The sequence below is a fragment of the Fukomys damarensis genome, unplaced genomic scaffold, assembly GCF_012274545.1.
Source record: "Fukomys damarensis isolate Sample0158 unplaced genomic scaffold, DMR_v1.0_HiC HiC_scaffold_24, whole genome shotgun sequence".
Taxonomy (NCBI): Eukaryota; Metazoa; Chordata; class Mammalia; order Rodentia; family Bathyergidae; genus Fukomys; species Fukomys damarensis.
This window is the reverse complement of record NW_022900936.1, coordinates 64,805,986-64,828,228: the sequence shown is the minus strand read 5'-3', so window position 1 is coordinate 64,828,228 and position 22,243 is coordinate 64,805,986. Positions and strand designations below refer to the sequence as shown.

The 22,243-nt window shown below is 31.4% G+C and overlaps 1 protein-coding gene across 7 annotated transcripts in view; it reads right to left on the bottom strand.

Moving 5' to 3' along the window:
- Stxbp5l (syntaxin binding protein 5 like) overlaps positions 1-22,243 on the bottom strand; it is a 391,696-nt gene that overhangs the window by 173,156 nt on the left and 196,297 nt on the right. For all 7 annotated transcript variants that reach the window (XR_781365.3, XM_033768099.1, XM_010630004.2 and 4 more), the window contains 4 exons: positions 15,625-15,665; positions 10,553-10,770; positions 8,369-8,541; positions 5,497-5,622 (listed from right to left, as the gene is read on the bottom strand). Coding sequence is in view for 6 of the 7 variants with exons in the window: in XM_033768099.1 (XP_033623990.1) it covers positions 5,497-5,622; positions 8,369-8,541; positions 10,553-10,770; positions 15,625-15,665 (558 nt within the window). In the remaining variant the exon portion in view is untranslated. The remainder of the gene's footprint in view (positions 1-5,496; positions 5,623-8,368; positions 8,542-10,552; positions 10,771-15,624; positions 15,666-22,243) is intronic.

The following is a 22,243-nucleotide window of genomic DNA, read 5'->3' as shown; positions in this document are numbered from 1 at the left end:
ATCATAATCTAATGAAATAAATAAGACAAATGTGTAAATAATGTATTGTTTTTCTGGTGTGAGAAACTGACATGTAAATAAGGACCAAAATGTGTAATAAATATTGTGAAATAAGAAAACAATGTTCAAATAGATAGGAGAACTAGGGAGGGGTGGGGAGGGAAAGGAAGGAAGGAAAAAGAAAAAAATGAGTAAAGAAGGAAAACTGGAAATAAAAAACTTTTGTAAATAAGTAGGGGTAGACGGGTTAAATGGAGGGAAAAATAAGAATCAAGATAGATCATGTATAGACACAAATTTGCTGTGATGAATGTGATGAATGGGATCATTATGTATACCTAAAATGTACCAATAAAGTCAATTAAGAAAATAAATTAATATACACAAGAAACAAGAAAAACAAAACAAAACATGGGCAACCAAAATGAATAGATGCTTTCTCAGAAGTACAAATGGACAATAAGTACATGAAAAAGTACTCAGCATCTTTTGCTTTTAGAGAAATGCAAAGTAAAACAACAATGAAATACAATACCATCTTTCTCCATAAAGAATGGCTATCTTCAAGAAATCAGAAAATCCTGGCAAAGATGTGGGTAAAAGGAACTCTTCTTTATTGTTGGTAGGAATATAAACTAGTAAAAAAACTATGAAAATCTGTGTCAATTCCTAAAAAGACTAAAACTAGAAATTCCATTTAACCTAGCTATTCACTTTCTAGTGAATTTCTATACATCATACTATAGAAATACGTATTCCTATGTTTATAGCAACATAATTTATAATAGATAATTCTTTTAAACAGCCTATACACCCATCAACAGATGAGTGGATAAAGAAAGTGTGGCATTTTTACATAATGGCATTCTACCCTTTCATAAAGAAAATTTTGAGGTATTCATAGGTAAATGGATGTACCTTGAGACCATATTAAGTGAAATAAGTCAAACATAGAAGCTTAAGTATCACATGGTTTCTATATGAGAAACTAAAAAAATTATAAATGAAGAGCAAAATAGTAGATAGATAAATAGGAAGTGGGGAGCTCTTTTTCAAATGGATGAGGGAACAAGAGATGGATGGAGGAGGGAAGAAAGGGGAAAGGGAATGAAAGAAGAAAATAATTAAAGAAAAAATAAAAATAGAACTTTTGCAAATGGAAAGGAGACCAAGAGCTGAAAGGAACAGGGAGGTATATAGGATAAAAAAAATTAATATGCACTATATACCTGTACTAACTCTCCATGATAAACGTAATCATTTTACCAAACTCCCCATAATGAATATATTATGTATCATAAATGTACTAATATAATTAACAAAAAACTCCCAAAAAAGTGAGAAGGATGCAGAAATTGAAAATTGATGGTAGGAATATACTGTAAATTAGTATAGACATTATGGTGAATAGTATGAAGGTTTCTCAAAAACTAAATTTTTGCACTTCTGGGTATGGGTCTAAAGGAAATGAAATCAGAATATGAAAATGATGCCTTCACTTCCATGATTATTGTAGCACTATTCATATTAGTCAAGTTACTGAAGGGAGGAGCCTATATATCAGTAAAAGTTTAGAGAAAGAGTAGTGTGTGTGTGTGTGTGTGTGTGTGTGTGTGTGTGCATATATTACATGAATGCTGAATATTACAAAGAAATCTTGTCATCTGAGGCAAAGTGGATAGAGTTGAAGAACACCGTGTTAAGTGAACTAAGACACAGAAAGACAAACACTACTGTTCTCTCTCAGATGTCAAAGTTAAAAAAGTTCTGATCAAAGTAGGAGTTTAGGATATGGATTACTAGAAGGTAGCAAGTGTAGGAAGGAGGGAGAAATAGAGGGACTTTGAGTAATGGCTACCAAAATATAATTAGATATGAGGAAAAACAGGTCACAATAATAATCCATTATGTGTTTTTTAAAAGAACTGTAAGGGTGGATCTTGAAGGTGCCAAACGTAAATGGAAATGTTAATTTCTCTGATTTCATCAGTACCCATTATATATACAGGTATTGTGATATCTCACTGTTCTCTACATATATACAAATATGTGTTAATTAAAAATAAAATCAAAGTTCTATCCTAAAAAAAATCTGAAAATCTGTTTTTAAGTTATTAAAATTACAGAAAGTTAAAAAGAATGTTATCATCAATGGCTTCATGCATTTCTCAATTATTACTTCTCCCTTTCTATTCCTAAATTTGACTTCTTAAAATGAAAATCAGTTTAGTGCACTGAAACTATATATGTATAGCTTTATGCCATAAGCATATCTAATATGTTATGTATCATGTTTAGGCTTTTAGGATTTGGTGCCTATAAATATAATTCATTGTTATAGAATTCAATTTAGTGTCTTTAGTTTGGGAATATTAATAAGAATAAAACTGCTGCTGTAAATAATGCTGCTATCCTCTGCTGTATGTGTACTTGCATTTTTGTTGCGCACACTCCTAGTTTCTATGTTGTAGAATGTGTACATATTCATATTAAAATGAAGGAAATAAGGCTGATAATTTGATAAAGTGGATATCAGCTAATTATGAGAATTTTCAAACACTACCAAGATTATTAATGTGGCTGTACATTAGAAAAGTACAATTAAAAAATAATATTTTACTTAAGAGTGGACATATGATCTGAAAAATGCATTAGGTAATTTCACCAATGGGTAAACATAGCAGTGTACTTAAACAGTTATAATATTTCTCAGTAATAAAATCTTATGGGACCACTGTCATACATGTGGTCCATAATTGAATGAAACATTATGTAACATGACATTATGTATGTTTATATATTGTCTCTTGGAGATCTGCTTTTGTCACATTTATTCAAATTTTTTACATATTTTTCTATTGTCTTTTTATTAATAATTCATGAGCTCTAAGGGAAATTCTAGTGATGGGTTAGAAAAAGGTGAAGAACATAGAGAAAGCCTTAATATTCTTTGTGATTACTAAGAGGATATAAACAATCTTGGTAGAAATATGAACAGTAAAGGCCATTCTGAGGAAAATTCAGAAGATGAGTAGATTATTAAAAATTGGAAGGAAGGTGACTCATATAGTGTCAAAGAATTTGGCTGATTTTTTTATGTCTTTGTTCTTCGTACAAAGTAGAACTGAATGATGAAACAATGTATCTTACAGAAGAAATAGCTAAGTAAAATATTGAAGGTACAGAATGACTCCTCTTAACTACTCATAGTAAAATGAAAAAAAAAAAGAAATTAAGTCTGAAATTATAATCCAAAGGTACACAGAGAATGGAATGATGATTTTGAAATTTCTCAGTCTGACCATGTTATAAAGAAGTAAAAAGTGTATTTGAAAGAAAATCATCACTTGGGTTTGATATGGAGATTAATATGGACAAACAGAAAATAATGGAGGAAGGATCCCAAAGGTACTTTGGAGATCAATGGGTCTGCCACTAGTATCACTGTTCCAGAGTGTGAGGGCTTAAGGAATGGAACTATTTCACAAGAATCCCTCAGATACCAAAGGAACTTGCTCCCCTGTGCTTCCTCAAATTTCTGCTCTCCATATTCTGGACAGTGGTCCTTAGCCATTCCACATGTGGCTCTGGTGGGCCAATGTGTAATGATAGCAAAAGCAGTCACCTTTCAGAAGGGCACAAGCACTAAACTTTGGCTGTGTCTATGAGGTCTCATCTCCACTAGTCCACAGAGTGCACAAACTGTGGGGCATGGTACCTTTATTTAGATTTCAAAGGATGCCCCGAGGGTTTAGAGGCCTAGGCAGAGAACTGGCAAAGCAGGGCCAGAAGAGAGACCCCCCAAAGGGTATGTCTAGTAGAGCTACGAAGACCCTCAAATGGTAGATCCATCAGCATATGTCATCAACTTGGGAGAGCTCCAGGCATGAGACACCAACCAATGAGAGCTGTGGCACGGTATGTGCCCACTCAGCAAAACTATTGGAACATGTCTGCCCAAAGGCTTGGGATCCAACCCTGTTTGTATATAAGGCAGAACATAGAGTCAAGGTTATTATTCAGACTTAGGGTTTAACATTTCTATCTTGTACTTTGGAGTTACTCAGAATCTATTATCCCCTTCTTTTTTTCTACTTATCTCTTTTAGAATGGGAATGTCTATCCTATCATTGTATTTTGGAAACATATAACTTGTTTGAGTTCATATACTCACAGTTGGAAAGGAATTTTCCTCTGAATGAATCATACCTTGAGTCTCACCTCTATGTGATTTAGAAAATATTTAAATTAATTTTAAGGTTTAAAATTTTGAGTTGCTGCTAGAAAGTGTTGATTTTTGGAGCAAAGGGAGGGCAGAGGTAAGGGGAAAAAATGAGAATCAAGACTTGCCATGTAAAGGTACATGATCCCAACAATGAATGTAACTGTACTGTATCCCTAAATGTACCAATAAACTCAATTAAAAAAAAAAAGATTGAATATATTTTGATTATGAAAAGGACACAAATTTAGGGAATCAGGGACAGTATGTTGCAGTCTTTATTTTTGTATATCCTCAAAATTCATGTATAAATCAAAGCCCCAAGGTGATGGTATTAAAAGGTAGGTCATTTAGAAGGTGATTAGGTCATGAAATCTCTACCTTCATGAATAAGATCAGGGTCCGTATAAAAAAATGCCTGAGGGTTATTTTTTGACTCTTTTGTTCTATGAGCATGCACTCTGAAGATGTCATCTTTGAAAAAGAATTAACCCTTACCAGATATTGAATCAGCTGATGTCTTGATTTGGGATGCCTGACAAATGTGAGCAATAAATTTCTGTTGTTTATAAAGTAACCACTCTAAATCATTTTGTTATAGTAGCCCATGTATTTAATGTAAGTACATTCAAAACCTTCAAGGAAATAAAGGACAAAAGTGATAATATAATAAAAGAATAGGATGTGTTAAGAATCAAATGGAAGATTTGCAACTAAAAAGAAAACTAAAATTGAACTCCACTGCCAATCTCCCACTAGATTAGACTCATTTGAAGAGAGTACTGATGGCCTATAAAAGTCAAGAAGGAAGAAAATAGTTAAAATGAAGCATAAGAAGAAAAGACCTAGAAAATACAAAATCAATCAAACGAAAAGTAGAAATGTAATAACATCCTAACATCAGGTGTGGGAACACCATTCTGCATTTGACATTGAGACAGAACATACAACTATAATTTAAATTTAAATTATCAATGGGAAGGGGAGGAGGGGGAGAAGGGAGGACAGGGACAAGAGGAATAAAATGAAAACCAAGACCTGTCATGTAAAGGTACAAGATCCCAATGATGAATGTAACTGTACTGTATACCTAAAATGTACCATTAAACTAAAAAAAATTTTAAAGTATCATTTTTCCTATATTATTTTCAGTCAAAAATTGAAGGAAAGGTTTCTATTGAAGGAAAGACTTCAATTAAATATTTCAAGAGAAGTATCTAAAATATTTAAAAGTAGTAGTTAAAGAATACATATCAGTAAGTTTAATTACTTACATTCCATATGCTGAGCTTACAGCAAGACTGGTAATCTGTTGAGGAGGTTCACCATCTACCCATACCAACTGAATAACAAGTTCTGCTTGATATCCTGGAGGCATTTTCACTGGTCGTGTCTTAACACTAGAAAGAAAAAAAGGTATTTCTATTATCTGCAGTTTAAGCAAGCATGCTAATGATTTTGCCCTTATGATGGCCTACAATTGGTCCTCTTTTACCTAATCTGGTTTATGTTGACAAATTACATGGAATTATCCTACAGAAATATGTAACACTAGGCACTGGTCCAGCATGTAGGTGGAGAGTGTTCTCTAGTTTCTTGAAATATACCAACCCACTTTTTAAAGCAACTTTTCAGAGTCAGGTCCATAATTTCAATTTTTCTTCATAATTTCCTTTTTTTCTTTTGAGTGTAGTCTGTTGAATTATTTTTATTATGCTATTATTTTTATGTGGTTAAATATATGTAAGTTATAAAGACTGACTTGAAGAAAGTAAAAGATTGATAGAGCAATTTTAGAAGAGGTGAAGAGGAGTAAAGCTATTGGAAATATTGATCTATTTAGATGGGTGGTCATTCTTTTTATTGTTATGCTTTATAACTTACATATAAGTCTGACATAAATGTTGTATATAATCCACACATTACTACATTTATGTCAGCCTCATCTCTAAGTTACTTTGCTTTGCTAAACCTAGATTCCTAGAAACATTAACTAATGAACATTTCAACTAGACAATTTTAATTTTTAGCAATTCTTATCAATATAAGCATATATATGTGTAACTTTAAAATATTTTTGCTTTTGTGCCTCTTTGAATGAAAAATGAGTGGTCATAATAGCCCTCATTAAGAAGGTCAGACTTAAGTGGGAAGGGTAGGGGAAAGGAAATAAGGGAAAAGAAAAAAATAAAACGAGAAAATGAAAAAATGGGAAATAAAGTATTTGTAAATAGGGAAGGGAGGAGAGGGTGAAGGGAGGGCAGGGATAAGGGGAAAATGAGAACCAAGACCTGTCATGTAGAGGTACAAGATCCCAATGATGAATGTAACTGTACTGTATACATAAAATGTACCAATAAACTCAATGAGGAAAAAAAAAAGGTCAGACTTAAAGACTTACATACAACTCAAGAACCACTTATAATTCACAGAATAATATTACTTAGGTCAGTTTTGCTGCTTGGTCCTTAGACACTAACTATATAGTATAGGACCATACTTTATTTTTTAACTAATGATAATCTTAATTATGAAGATTCCCATTATATTTTTCAAATTAATTCTTCAATTACACTTCAAAAATTTTTACTGGTTACTTCATCTCTACCACCAAGTCTATGTTGCCATCACTTGTTTTTCTCTCATTCTTATTTTAAATTTTTGTTATTATATAGTTATGTTGGAGATGCATGCCTTAATGATAGGTTTTCTTAAGAAACAGGTCTTAAGCTCTTTCTTGAACTTTGTTCTTTTTCTAGTTTTCATTCTAATAGAAATAAAGCTAATTGATATAAACAATAATTAAATGTATAAAAATCATAACATTAGCTAAATTTTTATGGTGATTTTTCAATTTGTAGATTTTTTCCTATTAATATATGTTTATATTTACATTTTTTTTAAACCACAAAATTGTTCTGGGAAAAAACCTAAGGATCAATACTAATTATACAGATTTTGCTCCTGAAATCTTTGTTGGCTGGGTTTTTTTGTTTTTTGGGGAATATCGGGGATTGAACTCTGGACCTTGTGCTTGTGAGGCAGGCAGTGGAACTACTGAGCTAAAGCCCAGCCCAGCTGTTTTTTGGGGGTTTTTTTGTTTTTGTTTTTGTTTTTTTTTTTTTGAGTCATGGCCTTGCTATGTAGTTTACACTGGCCTTGAATTGACTATGTAGCACAGGCTGCCCCTGAACTTGGGACAATCCTTCTGCCTCAGCCTTACAAGTGGTAGGATTACAGGCATGTATTGCCAAGCCATGCTCTGTTCCTGAAATCTTTAAATTTTCAATTAATCTTTTCATAAGAAATAAGGAAATTAGCTATTTATATTTCAAGGAGCAGGTGCAGAGGTTTTCAAATGGTGTTCAGATAAATTTCTTGCTTAATTCTCCAATTAGTCCACGCTAGACACATTTGTTTTGACAATGTAGAAGCAGTAATAATTTACACCCTATAATACAAATCACAAAAATTTTACATAAATATTACAATGGGCTTTATTAACTTTAGATTTTATTAGATTATTTTGCTAAACTTTGTTAGATACATTGAGAGAACACTACAACTAGCAAGTTAGCAAAAATAAAAGAAGTATTATAGAGTAATTAGCAATATAAGAAAAATTCTTTTTTCTCATAGAATATACTTCTAATAGATACTAAGCTTGGTTTTGATTTTTATTCTAAGATAGCTGAAGATGTACCATAAACATACTTTTTCAATTGAAAAAGTACCAAGCAAGTTATCAAGTTTTTGCCCTGCCACAGTTCTCATTCTATCAAAGTTATGTTTTCTTTTTCTTTCTCTCTGGTTTTCTTTTGTTTATTTGTTTTGTTTTGTTTTGTTTTTTTGGTACCAGGGATCGAACTCAGTACCTGTGCTTCCAAGTCAGGCGCAGCACCACTGAGCTAAATCCCCAGCCGCAAAGCTATCTTTTCTTTTAGATCTTTCTGAGAAGGAAATATAAAAAAATAAGTAAATGAAAGATGAGGATATTGTGTAAGTTTGAAGAAAATACCAAAATACACATTGGTTTACTATAAATCACTTGACAAAAACTTAGAAGAGTGATTTTATTTGTCATAATGTCCAAGAATTATATGATTAATATATACAATTGCTTTAAAATTTGGTAGCAACTCTTACTTCAGGCATGGAATACTGTCCTTTGTTATTCCTTCACTAGCCACAGTGTTAGTGCTTCCGGAAAGACTCCTTGAAGAAGGAAGCTGGGATGAGAGATCTGGAAACGGAGGACTTGTTTCTGGATCAGGGGTAATAATATCTTCAACATCATACTGAAGTCGTACCTCTAATGACTTAAAAAATCAAGTTTTAATTTAATCTACATCATAAAAATGAATACTTACATTAATATATCTGATAACTTTGTAGTAATTATTCACAATTTTTTCTGATTAGTAAATTCAATTTGAACTTACATTAATGTTGAGAAGTATGTCAACCTGAATTAAATCATCAATTATATGGAATACTCAATGGCAATTACAAAAAACAAATTTTTAATTCTTTACAATTATAAGAAAATACCAGTAAAGTTTATACATGATAAATATTCCTTAAGATATTGTATAAACGATAATTTGATATATAATAAAATAAAAAGGTTTTAAAGAAATGTTCATTATTTCAATGAAAGAAATGAAACTATGTACGTTTGTATTATTTGTACAAAGTATTTTACTTTAAAAAAAACCCTCAGTGAATCTTGTCTTTGCACTAATTTAAAAATTTTTCCAGAAAAGTTCCACATTTTTTGTTTTTTTCCTTAATTTTTCCCTTTTTAATATCATTACCTTGATCAGAACTACTTAATAATGATTATCATTGATTTGTGATTTATATAGAAATAAAAAGGTGATCCCAAACCTTTTCTAAAACTAAAAATATTTAAAAATAATGCTTATAGATGCATTAAATATTTTAATTAAAATTGATTTCATAAAAAATATTTGGTCTATAATGCAAAATGTACATTTCTGGAATTGAAAATAACTGCTTACAAAAACATGACATTAAGGGATGTTTAATATAGCAATATTACCAAGGTGATTGCTATAACAAAATTAAAACTATGTAATTCTATGTAACTCTAGTGGCAATGATTATCAAACATTTACTGTACTTAGGCACCATGCCTAACATTAGATTTGATGATCTATATAGAAATAAATAGGTGACCCCTAACCTTTTCTAAAACTAAAAGTATTTTAAAATAATGCCTATAGATGCATTAAATATTTTAAAATAGATTTTATAACAAATATTTATTCTGTAATGTAAAATGTATATTTTTGGAATTATCTTTATATAATCAGATAAACCCCTATGAAATTGATATCAGTATTTCTAGTTTACATTTATTTTGCATTTTATTCACACAAAAAGTTATGTAGGTGATGAAAGTGAATCACATCCAGATTCTACTACTGCCTTTTGAGTTGCTCATAGTTGCACTGGCATTCAATGGTAAAGGTAGAATTAAAACCTAGTTATAACTGACTTCAAAACTTGGGAGTCTGATGTACTGTAAGGGTGATGCTAATTTTAGCTGTTGAAGTAAAAATACAGAAGGGCTAGTGTAATGAATCTTTATTTTCTGATAATAGGCTCAAATAGGATAATCATTTGCATTGCTATAAAAATAGTAATTAAAGGAAACCTTATTGTAGTTCAGAAATAACCACTTAAAACAATTAGTTGACTAGAAAAAAAACAGTTAAATTTAAAAATAAATGCAGAACAATACTTGCACTAATATGACTTATACATAAATCAGTAATTATATACAACTGGTACATTATATATATGTAAAGGTAGGTGCATTCTATAATGCATATATATTTCAAAATATCATATATTCTATAATTTCCTTTGTCATACAAGTGGATAATCATAAAGCCGAACTTCTAATACTGGCAATTAGTTCTAATACTGGTGGAAGAAATTCAGTCATTTTGGCCACAAAGATGCAACATAAACGGGATAGAAAAATCTTGTATATATCAAAGAGAAAAATGAAAATAATATATTTAATTTGTAGCAAGATTAACTTAAAATATTAAGCTCATGGGCATTGATAGAAAATACTGTTTTAATAGAGAAATGTTCATCTCATATTAAGCTAAACCATTTTTAATGTATGTATTAAGTTACAATAAAAATTTAAAATCCTATGAACTATATCACTGGCCATATGCTGCATTTTTGTTGGCTTAAAACCATACCAATTAGTAATAGTAACCCAAATCTATAATTGGTTTCTTTTATTAACTATTAAGTGTAAAAATTATATTTTAGATAACTTACCACTATTTCTGTTGTAATTTCATGTCTGCTGAATTTATAAATAATGACATATGCAGAGACTCCTGATACACAAAATATTCTGCTCTCCGGACACCAATAAATCATCTGAATGGCAAATGGATCTTCTTCTACAATTTCACATGACTGTTTGCCTTCTCCCACTTTTTGTTTTTCAAAGACTTTTGAAGTTTTTAGCTTATACAGCATCTGCAGAGTTACTATGAGATATTGAAACAGTTATCTTCTAATTTGAACTAATGTTTAGATGTTGTTAAAACTTTTTCAATGTACTTTTTAGACCACAAAGGTAAAACATAAGTACAGAAGAATACATGGAACTAGTAATTGTTTAATATTATGGCCTTATTTCAGTATAGTACTGAGATGAAGACTAGAGGGTAAAAATAAACAATTATTGAACATATATGCCATTGAATAAGCATTTATTCCCTCAAGTGATCTTGAGAAAAGTCCCATGACATATTTTTATTCTTGTTTATTGATGAAAACACTAGGGCAGAAAGTATACAGTAGAAATATGACATGATTCTGTCCTGGGGGATACCCCTTAGTGTTTTTTCATAATGTATTCCTTTGATTGCTAGATAGGAGTATGACATTATACTTAGGTTAACTTCTATCAAAAATTTTGAGACATTCCTTCGGATAAGAAACATTGTAATTTACCAGCTAGCAATACTGGAAGCCAAGAATCTGTAATTCTTTTAATAAAGATCTATTCTGATTGGCTATGTTAAGAAAAGGTAAAATACAAATCTTACAAAACTTGAGTTTGTGGGCCAGGGATTTAGCTCAGTGGCACTGCACCTGTCTCTCAAGTGCAGGGTCCAGAGTTTGATCCCTGGTACCAACAAACAAACAAACAAACAATAACAGCAGCAGCAAACTGAGTTTGTGAACTATTTTCAAGAATATTTAGTTGGGGTAATATTTTTTTCCATTTGAAATTGTGATTATACTAACTCCCCTACAAAAGAGCTCTGATTCTACAAATGATGTTTGAGAAAACTTTCAAAACTCAGCTCTTGCCAAAAGTTTAAAACTAAATTTCATCTTCCCACTTTCCCTAAGTGGGAAGGGTAGGTTAAAGGTAATAAGGGAAAAGAAAAAAATGATAAAATGAAAAAATGGATGGGGAGGGGAGGAGAGGGCAAAGGGAGGGCATGGATAAGGGGGAAAAAATGAGAACCAAAACCTGTCATGTAAAGGTACAAGATCCCAATAAGAATGTAATTGTACTGTATACCTAAAATGTACCAATAAACTCAATAAAAGAAAAAAACTAAATTTCATCAACAGAAGCATTAGTGAAACCCAAAATTGAAGGTGATTCTACAAAATAACTATCCTGATTTCATCAAAAATGTCAATGCTCAGAATTGTTCCAGAATTTTAAAATTAACTGGATATAGTGACCAAATGTAACAAATCATCCTAGATGTTCTTTTGTTATAAAAAATATTACTGAGAGAGTTGGCAAAAGCTAAATAAGATCTGGTGACTTAGAAAAGAGTTTCGTATAAACAATCTCCTGGCTTTGATGTTTAGGTTGTGTAAAAGAGTGCTCTTGTTTGTACAAGGTATGTATATATGTTTAATTTAAAGTATTAGAGGAGCATTATGCCTCTGTCTATAATTTATTCTCAAATGGCTAAAAAACTGTATGTCTATATGTACATTTTTGTGCATATGTGTCCACATTGGTGTGAAAGACTATCAGGAGGAGGGAATAAAGACTAGCGAAAAAAGGGAAGACAAAAAGAAAGGAAGGGTGATACCAGGGTGACGGTGAGAAGAGAAGAGAAGATGAGAAGAGGAAGAGAGGGAGGGCTTGGGAGGAAGAAAGAGAGAGGCAGAGAAAGAAAACAAGAGAAGGACACAAATGTAATACATATGGGGGAATCTGGTTGAAAGCAATACATTTCATAATACCTTTTTTCCCCTATTTTTTCTGTAAGCCTGAAATTATGTTAAACTAAAATAGCTCTTAAATGGGCAAGACACTCTATTAAGTGCAATAGTTGGACTCTTAGAGGTCAGATGGGATACCTTTGTGTGTTACATAAAAATGGCAAAAAGATTTTACATAAATAATTAAGGACCCTAATTAGGTGACTTTGAGTTAATCAATATAGAGATTATTCTCAATAGGCTTGTCATAAGTAGGTGTGCCCTTTTAAAAAGGGATTAGGGCCCTCCTTAAAGAGAAACAGATAACTTTTGTACTGGTCTTGAAGCAATAAGCCACAGTGGATTCTAAACATGCAAGAAAATTAAATCTGGTATCAACTACATATGAGCTTGAAAGAGACCCTTGTGCCTCAAAGGAAACTGCAAATTCAGTCAATACTTTGACTATACTCTTGTGAGACTCTTGAGCAAAGGATTCAGTTAGGAAGCAATCAGATTTGTAACACATAGGGACTATAAGGTAATAAAGAGGTTTTGTTTCAATCATTAAATTGTGATGATCTATTACTAGCAATAGAAAACTAATAGTATAAATTCAATTTTTCATTTCTTAGACATTGTTTCCCAAAATTAGCAGACTGGTATTTCTTTGGTAACATCCATTATATTAAAGATGTGTCTCATAACTGAATATAGTAAAGATGTTAAAGCTGGAGCAATTCTTTGCAATATATATTGTGAATGTGATAAAACAATGTTTTTAATTAAAAATTAACTTCTTAAAAGATTGTTATACATCCTAAGGGGTTTTACGTACTCTAATAGAATTGTAAAGTGTCCTCTCATACTTTAGAAGTAAGAAGTAACTCTGAGGTGGTAGGAAAAGAGCAATGAAATCAGTATGCATAAGTTTGTTCAAGAAACAAGCTCATACTCAGCCATAAAGAACGAGAAAATAGATTCATTCATAGGAAAATGGATACATATTGAAGATATACTCCTAAGTGAAATAAATAAGTCACACATGTGTAAATACCAAATAGTTTCCCTGGTGTGAATAATCTGCAATAATACATAAGATCCTAATAAGATTACTGACATTTAGAAATGGGAAGAAAGGAGCTAAAGGTGTAGCGAAGGTGGGATGGGTAGGGGAAGGGTAATAAGGGAAAAGAAAAAAATGTGAGATAATGAAAAGATGAAAATAAAGTGTTTGTAGATGGGGAGGGGAGTAAAGGGAGGGCAGGGGTAAGGGGAAAAAATGAGAATCAAGACTTGTCATGTAGAGGTACAAGATCCCAACAATGAATGCAACTGTACTGTATTCCTAAAATGTACCAATAAACTCAATTAAAGCTGAAAAAAAAGAAACAAGCTCATATTTGCATGAAAAGATTCACCAAAAGAAAATCTGTCGCTTTTTTTAGTTTCTCTTTAATCATTTATTTATTTATTTATTTGTTTATTTATTTATTTATTGGACCAGGGATCAAATTTGGGACCTTGTTCCTCCAAGGCAGGCAGCAGAACCACTGAGCTAAATTCCTGGCCCATTTACTCTTTAATATATGAAACTTGTTATGATTTGATCTGAAATATTCCCCCAAATGCTCACTGGTCCACATATGACTGAATCATGAAGGCACTCACCTCATCAAAGGATTAATCCATTGATGTGTTCATAGCTGAATGGGTTACTAGGAGGTAGGACTCAGCAGAAGGAAGGGTGCCTTTGAAGGGTATATGGACCAAACCCCTTCCTCTCTGATTTTTCCCCACTGGCGGCTTGCTGGCTGCTATGAGGTGAGCAGCTTTCCTCTGCTATTCTCTCCTGCTCTGATGGTTCTACGCTGAAGCCAGCCCACCATGAACCAAAACTTCTAAAAATGTGCCAAAATAACTCTTTCTCCTTTGAGCTGTATAGGTCAGGTATTTTGTCCCAGTAACTGAACAGTGACTAATATATAAGGTCAGGAAAGGGGCCTTAGATTCTAAGCCTTTAAATCTTTTTCTCATATTGGTTTTCTTGATTGCTTAGGACCCTAACTTGTGATAGAAGAGTATCATCAAGACAAGACTTGTCATGTAGAGGTACAAGATCCCAACAATGAATGTAACTGTACTGTATCTCTAAAATGTACCAATAAACTCAATTAAAGCTGAAAAAGAGTCAATTTTTTAAAAAGTCAATTTTTTCTTCTACATTTGTTTTTTATAGTCTCCTTCAGAAATTATTAATTTCCATAGCTTCAAATATCACTTTTGTGCTGTTTCCTCCATTCCCAATTGCTCTATCAAATTTTTATTTGAAATTTCTGGTATTTCTATAAAGTTCAAAACTCTCTTGTATTCCTTATTTCCAAAAAAGTTCACTTCATCTTCCCAGTCATATATCTTCTGAAATGTAGTGTGTTGGTCACCTGTTCTCTTCATGTTAAAATCTTGACCATCCTCCAAAATTCACACTATCACTATTAAAATATCTTTCCTGAGTCCAAATAAATACTTACTATTTCTGAAAATAAATAGGATTTGTGTTGTATTACATTTAGAATTCTTATCATATTGTTTGCCGGGTAGTGACACATGTGCATTTCTTTATTTTTTCTAGTGGCCATTAAATCTTCTGAAAATCTTTATGGGTATAAGGAAGATCTAATTATTTTTGTGTGTCCTTCAACAATGAGGAGAATATTTATTCCATAAATTAAATAATTCTTTAAAATGCAATAAGAATTTTTTGCTATCAAATAATTTCTTTTGATCTCCACAGGACTTAGTAGATGAGTGAGAAAGAAAAGTCGAGACTATAGAGATAAAAGTATGTGTTGAAGACTGTATAGCTAGGAAGCAAAGAAAATTCTTTAAACACAGCTAATTGTCAAAGTCTAGTACTATTTCTGATATATTACATCTTAAAGACAAAATGGGTTGCTGACAGGACTTTGTCTTGTGTGTTCTACATTACAGAAGATAAGTACAAAAGAGAAACTTTAAGCTGGTCTATCAATAGGAGATATGGAATTTGTAATAGCAATACATTTCTAAAAATGAAATGTTAAGTGCTAAAATATAATGGATGGCCATGACTCAACATTACCCAAACGTTTATTGTTTATAGGGATAAACTTAAAACTTACTTGCAGAAGCATCCCAAAATTTTACTGATCCATCTGCATGACTAGATAAAAAACAGATTAGCATTATTTAAAGTACATTGAATAAAAAAATCACTCCAAAATGTACAAAACATGAGTTACTTTTAATTTTGATTAAAAAATATGACTAATGAAAACTCATGTATGATAAAAATTTTTAAAACTCAAAACACTGTCTTGTTCCTCAAAGAATACCCTAAAACCTGAAGATTATAAAAAGAACAATTCCTTAGACTTTACTGTAAGACTTTATGTGGTATAGTGAAAACTAATCCATGGAAAATAAGCAAAATTCCTAGGGTAAAATTTTGTACATTTAATAAAAAGGATTAACATAATTTTGACATCTTTAAAATATAAAATAAAATCCCTAAATGCATGTAATGGTTATGATTTTTAAAATACGCCAATATTAATTCTATCATCTACAAAATAGAAGAGGATAGAACACTTAACATATGATGAAATCAGCATTATCTTCAAAACCAGAAAAAAAATTACATGAAAATCAAACACCAATATTATTCATGAGCATAGGCATAAAAATTGTCAATAAAGTATCACCAGATCAAGTTACATAAGATATAAATAAGGTAATTCATCATAATTGAGGTTTTGTCTTAGGAGTGCAAAGTCAGTTACATACTTTTTAAAAACTCATTATGTTGTAATGCACCACACTGTCAAAGAAGAAAAAACAAATGATCATTTTGATAGATGTAGAAAAAACATATACCAAAAATTCACCACCCATTTGTGGAAAAAACAGTAAATTAGAAATAGAGGAAACTTCAGCTTAAATGGTATCTAGCAACAATCTACAGATAGATAGTACCTTAACATACATAATAGTAAAAGACCAATTGCTTCCCCCTTAAAATCAGAAATGAAGCAAAAAAGTTTACCCTCACATCATATTGGAGTTCATCACTACAGTAGAAAGAAAAAGAAACAGAAAATGTACACCTGAAAAGAGATAAAAGTTTTTCTATTTGTAGATCACATGATGTAGAAAATTAGTATGCAGAAAATCTCAACGATTAAAAGGGATACTGGAACTCATGAGTTTAAGATAATTATGAAGATAAAATACAAGAGGCAAAATTCAGTTGTGCTTCTATGTAACAGTAAAACTACTTTTAAGTTGAATTACAAAATATCATTTACAAAAGCAAAAATTAAACATAAGATAGCTTGATGTAAATGAATACAAATTTGTATGGTAAAAATTAAAAATGCCGATCAAAGAAATAATGAAATGTGTTAATGAAATGATATATTCCTGAATACTGTAAGATATTAGGTCTTAGTTTTCCCCAAATAGAATGCACATTCAGTGTAAACCCAAATGAAATATGCCAAAAAAGTTCATGTAGAAATAAAATGATTCTAAAATATATAGACAAAGATAAAAACTATAATCATCAAAGTAATTTTGAAAAATAAAAAAACAAATTTCGAAGACTCAAACTACCTAGCATTAAGTCTCGTTCTAAAAGCCACCATATAATTATTGGGCTATTAATGATAAATGGAGGCATAAATCAATGAAACAATATGATTAGAGAGTCCAGATGTAAATTCACATATATATGGTCAACTAATTTTGTTTTTTGAACTGGGGATTGAACTTGGGACCTTGTGCTTGTGAGGCAGGCGGCCGAACCAATGAACTAAATCCCCACCCCTCAACTAATTTTTTTGAAGAGGGAATAGTCACAGATAAAGCAATGTGGTTTAACAGATTCACTGAGACACAATTTACATACCCTAACATTCACCCACTGTAAGAATACAGATTGATAATTTTAATAAATTTATATGGCTGTCACCATGACACAATCATCTAATTTTAGAATAGTTTCATCACCCCCCAAAATTACTTTATGCCAGAATAAAACTGTCTTGTATCCCAGTAGATTCTGATGATTTACTTTCTGCCAGTACAGATTCTTTTTATTAGAATTTGATTAAGTAAAATAAACATAATATTTACTCTTTTGTGCATGGACCTTTACTTAGCATGCTTGTGAGGATAATAATTACTACATACATCTAAAAAATGGTTTCTCTTTACTGCTTATAGTATCCTATTATATGTATATATTTCATCTGTTCACCAACCATTAATGGACATTTGGGTTGTTGTCAATTTTGGGTTAGTGCAAATAAAGATGCAATGAATTATTTTGCATATTTATGTATTTAATCATATATTTATACATAGTTTTAGAAAGTAATTTCTGAAACATTCTGCAGGATGTAGTGTGAGACTTCATACAACCAAACTTTAACTTTGTTTTTACAATGTAATATTTGATTTGAATAAAACAATGTAACACAGATTTAAGTTATAAAGTCTAACTGTATTGAAACTACCCAAAGAACTTTTCTGATAAGTTGAATCTTCTTCATATATGCTCTTCTTGATTCTGCCTTTTTTTCTTCTTTGCCACAATTACCCTGAAATCTTTTTAAATCTTCTTGCTTTTTTACAGTATTATCAATTACATGTATATACTACAAAAATATACTGAGTTTTTCAGGTTTAAAATTTTTTGCATATTAATTTTTTTGAATAATTGTAAACATGTCCACATTGTTGTGCAAGAGATCTCAGAACCCTTTCATCTTGCAACACTGAAACTCTATGTTGCATATTAAGTTTTTGGCAGTCCAATTTTAAAATCATTTGAACATAAAAAGGCACTTTGATTAAACTACATTTTATAGCCTGCAAGACACGTTGGAGTAGCTTGAATTTTACTCTAGATTCCACTATCATTCAATCCATCTTCTTGCTTCATTCACACTCAAATTATTTTTCTTTCCCTGCTCCCCAGAAAAGCAAATGGAAGCAGCAGTCATCTGGCTTGTCAGCAGTTTTTTGACAGGAAAAGGGAAGCATAGTTATTTAAACTAATATTAAACAAATAGAGTAAAACAAGGCAATGTTGGTAGAATGTATAGTGCATATTGGCAGCAGACACCTCATTACATTTCTGCTTCTCTTATTTGAAGGCAGAAGATTTTTCTCGAGTTTATTTTGACTTTAACCTATGAAATTTCTTGGTTGGGTTGTTAGACACAGTTGTAGGGAAAGCACAGCAAAGTGAGAGAGAGTTTGGTCTGAACAGTGGACACCTACAAGTTGATATATTTTTCACTTCTGCTGCATTTTAAAACTTTATAATGGTATTATGATGTACATAAATTACAGAAATAGGTTTTTCACATATCAGATTTCTAAATTCATACATATTTTTGCTTGTACATCATTCACTGTTAGTGCTTTAATATATAATAGTCTGCTCAATTTAGATACTTGTTGATACTTGGGCACTTATAACTTTATTTTCTTTCTTTTGATATTATAAATAATACAGCTATAAAGAACCTTGTAAACAACATTTGTTATTCATGCACAAAAAGTAGACTTGGTAGATCTTACAGTATGAAAATAATCAAATTGACAAGATAATGTTAAATTGTTCCAGATTTACAAATTTATGTTTCTGTTTACAATACAGAATTTCCATTGAACCATACCCTTTGCAACACGTTTCTAACCAACTTCTGAATTTTCTTAAATACATGTTGAATGTAAAATGATATCTTATTATGGCTTTAATTTGCATTTCCTAATTTCCCTAATTATTAAAGTGAAACCATATAGGTTTTCTAGGAAAAAAGCAAATTAAAAATAATTTATCAGACAACTAAAGGGATGATGGCCATAATGAAGGACAATGATTAATGAATCTAGAGTAGTTACAGATAAAAAAAATATAGAAGAACTTAAGAACATGATGGAAGCCATGTATGCCCAATATGGGAAAGAAGTGGAAACAGATTCAAACATTCGGGAGATTAAAATGTAGCAAAACCAACCAACAGGACAGCAGAATATTGGATCTAAAAGATGGGTTTGCAGATAGCAATCAGGAAAAGAAAGATTTTTTAAAATAACAAAGGACCATGAAAAATCAATCCAAAAGCTGCTAAATGATGCAAAGAACAGTGACAAAAAAATACGTTCAAAGAAGAAATGGAAAAAAAAAATCCATCCCAAGCACGGAAAAAGAATTTGACATACAGATAAGTGAGGCATACAGATCCAGATAGCCATGATCAACAATTATTTTGCCAAGGCATACAATCATTAAGATTCCAGAAATTCAACACTAGAATAGAATTTTTAAAAATTTCATAGAGCAGAATATTAAAAGCTGTGAGAAAAGAAACACAGTACCTATAAAGACCGCCAGAATCACAGCAGACTTTTCAACCAAACCCTAAAGTCAAGGAGACCTTGGAGTAAAGGATTTCAAGCCCTAAAGGAAAACAACCTCGAACCAAGATTGGCATTATCTCACACAAAACTATAATTCAAAGTTGATAGAGAAATAAGATACTTCCATGACAAAGAACACCTGAAAAAATTCATGACTACTCCAAAATATTGTGAAAGGTATTCTAAAAAGCGATAATAATTATAATTCCATGAACCCCAATAGAATGAATCCACCAGGCAAGCAAGTAATCTAAGGGAAAAGAAAGGGAAACAACAACAGGAAAATTATAAGAAAAGGATAAGTCGATGCATATTAGTTATAACCATCAATGAAAATGGTCATAATTCACCAATCAAAAGAAGCAGGTTACCAGAATAGATCAAAAAGCAAGGATCAACAATGTGCTGCATACAAGAAACACATTTAACTTATAAAAAATTCATAGACTTAAAGTCAAAGGATGGAAAACTACTCCATGTGACAAAAACCTGGAAAAAAGCAGGTGTAGCAATTCTCTTTGCAGATAAAGTAGATTTCAAGCTAAGACTTTTTGTCTCGAAAGAGACAAAAAGTGTCACTACATACTTGTAAAGGGAAAAATCTAAGAGGAAGAGATAATTATAAATATATAGGTACCAAATACCAGTGCACCAACTACACAAAACACATATTAAAGGATATAGAAAATCAAATAAGCACTAATGCAACCAGAATAAGGAACCTTAAAACCCCACTGTCACAAATAGGTCAACTAGGATCTGTCTAAAAATCAACAAATGTCAGAAATAAACAAAATTTTGAACAAATGAACGTAATAGTTGTCACAGAGTAACCCACCCACTCTTCTCAGCTGCAGATGAGATGTTCTCCAAAATAGAACACATACCTGCCTTAGAACATGCTTAAGTAAATGTAAAGGAATTGAAATTATCCCATGCATATTATCTCACCATAGAGCATTGAAACTGGGACTCAATGGCAAATAAAATTATAAAAACTGCATGAACACATTGAAATTAAGTGAACAGCAATGGGTCACAGATGAAATTAAAAAAGAAATTAGAAAGTATCTACACTTAAATGATAGTGCCAAAAAAAAAAATACCAGAACTTATGGATGCAATGAAAGCAGTCCTCAAGAAAAAATATATAGCAGTGAATTATCATATCAGCAAAAGAGTGAGTGCAACCTAATGTTGAACCTCAAGCTTCTAGAAAAAGAAGTGCAATGTAAACTCAAAAGCATGTACAAGGACAAATATTATAAAAATCAGAGCAAAAAATGTAACTGAGACTAAGAAAACATACAAAGAATCAAAGCTTTAAATAGTTGGCTCTTGGAAATATTAAAATAGAGAAACCCTTAGTCAACCTTATCATAAAAAGGAAAGAAAAGATACAAATTTATGGAATTAGGAATGAACAGGGTGAAATCACAACAAATCCTGGAGAAATCCAGAAGATTATTAATATCTACTTTGAGATCCTACATTCTAATAAGACAGAAAATACAGAAAAATTGCACATATTCCTAGATACATATGAATTACCAAAGCTGAATCAATAAGATATACAAATTTTAAATAAACCAATATCAGTTAAGGAAATTGAAGATGTAATTAAAAACCTAGCAAAAAAGGAAAGACAAGATCCTGATGGATTCACTGCTTGAGTCTGCAAGAAATTTAGAAAGGATCGAATGTCACTACTCCTCAAACTCTTCAATAAAACTGAAATATAGCAATGCTTCCAAACTCATTCCTAGCAGTAAGCATTACCCTAATACCAAAACCAGAAAATGATTCAACCCAAAAGAGAGAACTACAGATAAATCTCCCTAATAAACATAGATGCAAAATCCTCAATAAGTATAGGCAAACAAAATGCATCAAATCATAAAGAGGAGTATATACCAAACAAGTAGTATTCATCCAGGGATGCAGGGATGGTACAACGAATACAAATCAATAGAAGTAATATTCCATATTAACAGAAGCAAGGACAAAAAGCATATGATCATCTCAATAGATGCAGAAAAAGCATTTGACAAAGTCCAACACCCATTCAAGATGAATACCCTACAGAAAATTGGAACTGATTGTATTTATCTCAATCTGATAAAAGCCATCTATGACAATGCAACAGGCAACATCATACTAAATGGTCAATAACTGAAACCTTTCACTCTAGAAGCGGGAACAAGACAAGGAACTACACTATCATCACTCCTATTCAATATACTTCTGGAAACATTAGCCACAGGAATTAGACAAGAGGAGAAAAACAAAAGAAATAAGGATTGGAAG